Source organism: Laccaria bicolor, genomic scaffold (assembly GCF_000143565.1).
Source record: "Laccaria bicolor S238N-H82 LACBIscaffold_81 genomic scaffold, whole genome shotgun sequence".
NCBI lineage: Eukaryota > Fungi > Basidiomycota > Agaricomycetes > Agaricales > Hydnangiaceae > Laccaria > Laccaria bicolor.
The window spans coordinates 89,548-97,710 of NW_001889952.1; the positions used below are offsets into that span (position 1 = coordinate 89,548).

An 8,163-nucleotide genomic window follows, 5' to 3' on the forward strand; every position below is an offset into this window, starting at 1 on the left:
ATGGCAATGGTGGCAGTGTCGAAGATATTGCTTGTGCTGCAGGGTGTTCTGAAGGTTCTGTCATAAACTACACAGATCGCTGCTTTGAAGCAATCCTCTCCCTCCAGAGCCAGTTTGTCTGAAAGCTGACACCAGCTGAGAAGGAGGCTGAAAAAGAATGGATGGATAACTATCTGGGTTTCCGAGGATCATGGAGAGATGGTTGGGTTATGTATGATGGTATGATTGTGGTTCTCTATCACAAACCAGGAAAGAATGGGGATGCATACTACACACAGAAAGCAAAGTATGGTCTTAATGTCCAAGTAAGTGTTTATCTAGCTAGTAGGGTTTGATATAACCTTTCTTTTAGATTGGGAACACACCCTCAAACCTTTGAATCATTGATTTTACCCATGGCATGACTGGCTCTGCCCATGATGCAACCACCTTTGAGCATACTACAGCTGCTATGCATCCTGATTGGTTCTTCGAGGGAGAAGAATTTGCATGGGCAGACTCAGCCTATGCAGTCAATTCCCGAACAACCCCAGTCCATAAAATGCCAGCATCTCTGGAACCAATGAATGCCTTTTTTGACAAGGTAGTCACAGGCCTTTGTGTTCACTCTGAGTATTACATTGGTGCTCTCAAGGGTCACTTTCAGTGTTTGCGTGGCCTTCGAGTCCATATCAACTCCAACAACAGCCTGTAAATGGATTTCAGTTGTGATTATCCTTCATAACATTGTTATCGATGTTGAGGGAAGCTGATCTGCAGCATATTTTCTGAATTTCCATGGTTTTATCAAGGAGGAGGAAGATACTGGTGTTCAACAAGAGGGTGGCAGAGTAGATATTAATGATAACAATGCGAAATGTAGGCAGTTGGTCAAGGAATTATGGGTATCACAACACAAGTAATATAGGAAATGCAGATGAGAAAAGAAACCATTGTTTCACTGGTCTTCAGAGCCAGAGGAGATTTCCTCCCAGTCTGGGCTAAACTCTCAAACAACCTTTTTCTGATGTTTCACAGGGTGAGGGGAACTGTCATTCTTGATAGCCTCAATCTTCTCCTGAGCTTGTTCAATGGTCCACAAGCCCATCTTTACCTCATCAATAATCTGCTTATGCAGCTCAAGGTTGATATGGCTTTGATTTTGAGCCTTCTGGGCTGCAAGGTTCTCACTACAAATGCATAAGAAAAGACGATGATGAAGCAAAAATAAAATACCGTTGAATTTCCATTAAAGTATCTGCAAGCGAACATTTCTGTGGGAGCTTTGAGACAGCATTTTTGATGGCGCCACAGGAGACGGAAGATGGCTTTGGGCCATGCTGAGGCCCCGGTGTCTCTGGTACCGGGTTTGGTTGTTGATTGGCATTCACCAAACCTCCCGTGTTGTTCCCAAATGACTGCTCTCACTGTGGTGCCACTGTAGCGACAGTGTCATTTAGCAACTGGGGGTCAATGTTACTGTTATCGTTAGTACAACTGTTGTTGTCGTCAGGTGGCTGGTACCAGACTGTCTTTGAATCCTGTGGGCCAAGAGCTGTGGTGATGACGATTGGACAGGAGGCCCAGATACAGTGAAGGGTGGGGAAGAAGGGAAAATCCACTTTGATTTCCTCTAGAAAATCAATAAATTAGGTGAATGGTCAAATTACAAGAAGATAGCAATGCACTCCATATGTTGACAGCATGTGGAGGGGTCTCAACACAAGGACCATCACCCATGATGTAGAAGGACAGTGTTTCTTTACTACCCTGTGAGCCATCCTCATTTTCCTGAACACCTTCACCAGTCCAACAGAGCTGCTTTGAGTGTTTCTTGTATACATTCTTAAGGCTGAAACCAGAGGTGTGAGCAGACCAACACATTAAATGAAGTCCTTACCTCTCAAGCTTGCTCTTGATATGGTTGTGAACTATGTTGGGGTTAAGAGAAAACAGTTCCAGGAGGACAGCTTTGGCAATCCTGGCATACACAGCAACCTTCATTTCACCACTTGTATTCTGTGAACAGGCCATGTTAGACAGCCACAAGATGAAGGTATGGGAAAACTCACCTTGGCCACATCCTTTTTCCCATAAAGAACGTGATAGTTTTCACTCTTCTCAATCTTGGCCAGAAGGGTCCAGATGGCGGCGGAATTATTTACTGACCAGTTTATTTCAGGAATGTGGGGTTTCTCGGCCTTGTTGGCTCTGGAAGTGGCAGCACACATCATGATAGCCAATAGATAGGGATAGCAACAGTTAAAAGAGTGTGTGGGAGCGCTGTTGTACAAGAAAAAAGACCCATCGAGTGTGTTTGTCATGAAGGAGTCACAGTGGATTATGAAAACCATGTTATATAAGCTAATTCTTATGTGTGCTGTGAGCTGTGTCTGCAAGCTGTGCCCAGCTTTGAACGCCCCTAATGCTGAGATGTGTGTATGAACAGTAGTCTATGTATCTAACATTGCTGTAACTGCACCGAGCATTGTTACTGAGGACTAGATCATATACAGCTAGCTGTATAGGATGATGCCCTCTCACAAAGAAAGAGGGGAAGAGGAGAAGGTGACCAGCACAAGGCTCTAGATATTGAAGAAGAAATTCATTGGAAGGAGTGACCGAGGGAGGGAGGCAAGGGGAGAGGGAGGATGGTAGAGTTGTGACAGCTGCCAATGCCACATGATCTATCTCGGAAAATCTGCTCTGTTGCATCAGGTAGAGCTTCTCCAAATCACGCTAACCATTGAATATTGAGCCCTCGGTGTGTTTGTAGTGCAGATGTTGTGGGAACCCATGAGAGCCCTCCATAGCGTTTGAAAGTCCGGTTCGGTCCGGTTTTTTGATGCCCAGGGGCGTTAACCGTAACCGTAACCGGTCTGCCTTTTCCCCAGAAGTCAAAAGACCAGACCGGACCGCAAAAAGACCGCAGACCACGGTTTTTTGCGGTCTATAGACCGGTTTCGGTCTGCATCAGTTTTAACCGGTTTATGACCGGTCTTTAGGCCAATATTTTAAAATTATGAATTGGTAAATTTATTAACATCTCTAATAGCTTCAAAACGAGCCCAAGAACGTTAAATCCCGTTAGGTATTGGTGCTTCTATAAAATAAGTCTGGTACATCTATTATTCCCAAAAGTAATTTACATTTTAATTCATATCTCTCTCGTTTTTTTACCAAATCGTACGTTCTTGGGTGCGTTTTAAAGGGTATTTAAGGGGCTACAAAAAACCGGTCCAAACCGGTCAAGACCGGTTCACGTTAACCGGTCTTTTTGCGGTCTTTACATTTCAAAAATAAAAGACCGTAACCGCAGGTCCGGTCTTTTGCGGTCTTGGTCCGGTCTGGTTACGGTCTTTTTCCAGTCACGAGACCGGACTTCCAAACACTAGCCCTCCACACGAGGGAGTGCGTGGTGCATCACAACTCCAGAAGTGAAGGGCCAGAAGGGGGGGATGATGAATGAGGCATAGAAAGCTTTCTGAGTGCATACCAGCTGGAAAGAGCTTGAATAATGTTTTCGGGGTAAGGACAGTTGGTAGATGGCTGAGGAACACGCACCAAATCTGCCACTGCCCTCAGCTGCCACTTGAGGCATGCATTCACTGCTACATTTGGTTCATATCCAGTGTTCTCCTCTCCTCCAAGTATTCTCTGGCGTTTCTCAGGTGTTTGCGATGTCAAACTGTCGGTACTGTTTTCAATTTGTCCTCTGTGTCACTGGCAACACCTTCATAGCATTTCAGTTTCAAACTGCACCGAAAAGGCTTGATTCGTTTGCTATGCTCTATAGGATGCATTTGGAGTCGAATTGACCATCAGATGGATGCTAGACTGGCAAAAAAAACAATGAAAAGCCCCAGACTCCTTTTTTTTGATTTTTTTGATTTATTATATTTTCCATTGCATCAAATTACACGTGGACAAGGTTTTCTGAAACAGCTGTAGGACTTGCCCAGCCCACTTTGTACAGATCTTAAATAGCAGTAGTAAATCTAGATGAGACTCAAAGAGATGGGCAAGACCTGAGTGTCTGGATAGCTCGATTGTGTGTGATAAACCGACCAACTATACCAGCCAGAGTGTGAGCTCACAACAAGCAGGTTGGCTCAAAGAACTACCCAATTGAGCAGCACTCTGGAGAAATTTTTTGTAGATTGAAATATAATTACACTGGCAGAATTCCAAATGAAATATAATTACAGAGCAGATAAATTCAAGTATAATAAATCAGAAAGCAAGGTTCCCATCAGAGGCGGTAAGGAGGCCTTAGTCATGCCCCACTGATTCCCGCCGGATTCCGGTCATTTCTGTGGATTCCAGTGCCATTCCAGTGGAATTTACCAGCCAAATTTTCAGAACCTCATTATTCCGGTATTTACACCAGAACAGTCCCTGGAATGCATGGGAATGGAATGACACTGGAATGAAGTGACTGGAATGAACACTAAAAATTCCCAAATATGGCAAGTTTTACATTTTCAGATAAAAAATACCAATAAAATCAGGAAGAATAGGGGGAGTATGGTGGTGTTGTTAGGTTACTGTATACATGGTCTGTGCACATTTCCAAATATGATAATTCATGCAAATATAGCCAACACAAGGGGCAAATGGCTTTTGTTGCCAGGTAAAGAGGTGAAAAACAGTAAATAACTATGTTAAATTTTTTATTCCACATTCGTTGAAAAAATGATCAGTTAAATAAAATTCAAATTTTTTTCCTCATTATTTTTGTAGGAATGGTTGATAAAAAGAAAATGTTGTTGCCAGAGTAGGAAGATAAAGATCAACCCTGTTTTGCTGCAGCAACAAAGATGAGGTGACAACTTAATGTCATTGAAAGCCTGTTCCTGACATGAGGAATTGGAACAAAGAATTTAACTAATTTCCAGGGAATTAGACATTCCTACGTGGGCCAGATCACCTCATTGCTCAGCAAATATGTCAATTCTTTGTTCCTGTTCCTGTGTGTCAGAACGAGCTTTGAATGACATTGAATCATTGCCTCATCATTTTTGCTGTGGCAAAACAGTGTTAACCTTTATCTTCCTACCCCAGCAACAACATTTTATCATTTCTGCAAAAATCATAAGCAAGAAAATTTTGATTTCATTTAATGATTATTTTTGCTGCAAATGAGGAATAAATGATTTAACATAGTTATTTACTGTTTACCGCCTCTTTACCTGGTGACGAAAGATGTTTGCCCCTTGTGCAAAAAAGAGAGAAAAAAGGAGAAACATAATGTATGCTGTTGATGACAATTATAGAGTAGTGTTTACATGGTCTGTGCACATTTCCAAATATGGTAATTAGTGAAATTATAGCCAGACAAACAGAAAAACAGTATAGACTACTGTTGACAATGTTGGGGTACTGTTTATGGGGTCTGTGCACATTTCCAAATAGCTGTTGTCAGGTTCAGGGTACATATCCAAAAAAGGAAATTTGAGAAAAGTAAAGAAAATCAAGATAGTGATGATTCTGCTTGTCAGGGTTCATTCAACAGGATATCAGGATGATGGTCACATGACCAATTACCAAGAATAGCTCAAAACAAAGTTGTAGCTCTACACTGTAGCTTCCTGAATCTGTTTGAAGTATGTTCTAAAGTGCTCCCATTGTGGAGATATGAGGTAAACAATTTTTTGATAACCAAGTTTTTTTTGACCTTTTTGCATTTTTCTCCATGAAAACAACACCAAACAAGATGATTTCAACACATTTAGAAAGGTGAGAGAAGGGGCTACAATTATTGTATCATGGGAAAATTGGCTCAAAAAGGAAAGTGCATACTCTCAAAGGGACAATAACACTGACAGCTGACAAAAGTTAGTTTATATATGCACATTTGTATTTACAACACTTATACAGGTCCCTTCTGTCAAAATCTAGTGGAATCCAGGCCCATTCCAGAGGAAATATCCTTTTTAGTTCATTTCTGTGGATTCCAGTGCCATTTCTGTGGATTCCAGTGTCATTCCTGCAGGAATCAGTAGGGCAAGGTGAAGTGCTGGGTGGTAAGCAGCACCAATGGGATTTTGTTGTTGACATGGAACTGTTCAAAGATTGCAGCCAACAAGTTGAAATGGGACTTGTTGTATGCTTTTGATGTGCTCATTGGAAGAATCTCCTCCATGCGGCGCCAGTAGAGTAAAAAGGCCAAAGAAGTCCAACCGCCTGTCACAGCAACAATCTTGGGAGGCACACCAGCTAGAAGAAGCTCAACAGCACCTCCTATGTGGAAACTATGGCCAAGAACATGGACGAGCATAGCAGATGACCAGATTTGCATGCAGAAGTTAAGAAACTCGTGCTTGAGTAGTGTTTGAAAGTCCGATCTGGTCCAGTATTTTGGTGCCCAGCGCCTTAGACTGTAACCATAACCAGTCCTCTCAATTCAAGAAACATCAAAAAACTGGACCGAACTGCAACAGATAGTGTTTTAAAGTCCAGTCTAGTCCAGTTTTTTACCTAAAAACGACAACCGGTCCAGACTGATCCAGATATTAAGGGACCGCAACTGGTCCCTTTTAGACTGGTCCTAATCGGTCCACAATGCAAAAAAAACTGGTCCAGACCAGTTGCGACTGGTGTGGAAGCGAATCATTCCTTCAGATGGAAGCTAAGAGTTCCTAAAAAGGACAGGTGATCTGGTCGTTTGCTGAGAAATGAAGTAAAGTAAAGCCAAATAAAGAAAAAGAGAAACACGTCAAAGGAAATCTACATATGTAGAGGGCTCAGTGAAGAGGATGTCGAATGGATGAGGGGATGTCAAAGAGGGACAATGCACAGATAAGCGCTCGAAAAGGACTTTCGGTGGCAGAGAACGTGGTGTGAGAGGATTCCAGTAAAAGAAAGGCAACTCAGCTGAATACGCATTTGGGACGCATCAATTCAAAATGCTTGTAATTACTTGATACACCTTGAACATATAACTTAGAGAACTTGAAGATGACTTGTAGAAACATCGTGTAAACTTTAGAATTTCTTGAGGAGACGAGTGGACGACTTAAGAATCTGACTATGAAAGAGGGGGAAAGAAGACGACTCCATTCGACAGGTGGGAGGACACCTTATAAACAGTACAAAAATAGAAAATCACAAGGCAACGCACGTACTCTCATGCTGCCAGACCAATTCTTTGGGGAAGAACGTCAAAATGTTCAAAAAGGAACCAAAAAAAGTACAAAAATAGAATTGACATCACCCACTCGATTCCTAGGCAAAACCTTTGAACCAGGTATGACTCGGGGAACGTACGACACTTGGAGAGGTCTATTTACGTGCGCAACTGCCGCCTTCAGTGCGGACATCCCAAGTGTTGATGCTCTACCCTACTGTCTGGTCCTCAGATTGAGCTTCGGGTCGGTGAGATCTGTCATAAGTACAAAGAAATAAAAGCGGAAGAGAGTAATGAACAATTCAAAATAAAAGCGTACAGAAAATAATGCAAGTGTCCAAGTCCGAATCCTTCACCAGAGGTGCGGCGCGAACAAAGCCAAACAATGATGTCATACATCTTGTCAAATCAAAGTCTTCCTAATACTCGTTGATGGCGTTCAGTATCAAACTCAGCGAAGGTTCGTAAAATAAAATAAAACTAATAAAAATGTACATAGGGAATAAAATAAAATATGGAGTGTGTCATGAATGAAACAAGTTGCACTTCCACACCGGTCTTTTGTTGAAAAATTCATTGTACCACAGAAACTAAATATCACTTCACGTAAATTACATACGTAGATAGATATTTTAATTCTCCGCAGACTGATCAAAACTTTAAGCAATTCTGTGAAGATCTGACTGAGATATGGCAAAAACGGAAAGGATATACAGTTGAGTGCAAAAAGAATGAAGGTTGGTTCATTTTTCTGGTTCTTTCTAAGAATCTATTGTACCTCAAATGTATTTGTGTATTCTTTTACATTATGTAGTTGTGTTACACTTCCCTTGGTATGGACTAATTTCAGTGAAAGCTGGAGCCTTGAGAAGGTTTTTATTCTGGAGGCCATTTTTGGCATCTGAAAAAAAAATATGTGCTAACTGGGGAGGTAGCCAGAACATACCTCTGGTCAACCTGAATGAGCCTATCAAAGAATTAGTTAAAAATACTGAGTGGTTATGCTTGTAGGGCCTCCAGAAAATGGTCATTTTGTGCTATTTTGGTCATTCTTG

At 41.8% G+C, this 8,163-nt stretch overlaps 2 protein-coding genes across 2 annotated transcripts; one reads left to right on the plus strand and one right to left on the minus strand.

Annotated features, from left to right (window-relative positions):
* Positions 1–988: 988 nt before the first annotated feature.
* Positions 989–2,210, minus strand: LACBIDRAFT_335284 (uncharacterized protein; the record flags this gene model as incomplete). Its single annotated transcript, XM_001890151.1, has 5 exons — positions 989–1,169; positions 1,408–1,612; positions 1,716–1,831; positions 1,880–1,998; positions 2,052–2,210. 5 exons carry the CDS (start codon positions 2,208–2,210, stop codon positions 989–991), a joined length of 780 nt encoding a protein of 259 aa, XP_001890186.1.
* A 444-nt stretch (positions 2,211–2,654) lies between these two features.
* LACBIDRAFT_317518 (uncharacterized protein) lies at positions 2,655–2,935 on the plus strand (the record flags this gene model as incomplete). Its single annotated transcript, XM_001890144.1, has 2 exons — positions 2,655–2,697; positions 2,793–2,935. The coding sequence occupies 2 exons, from the start codon at positions 2,655–2,657 to the stop codon at positions 2,933–2,935; spliced, it is 186 nt and encodes a 61-aa protein (XP_001890179.1).
* Between the last annotated feature and the right edge of the window lie 5,228 nt (positions 2,936–8,163).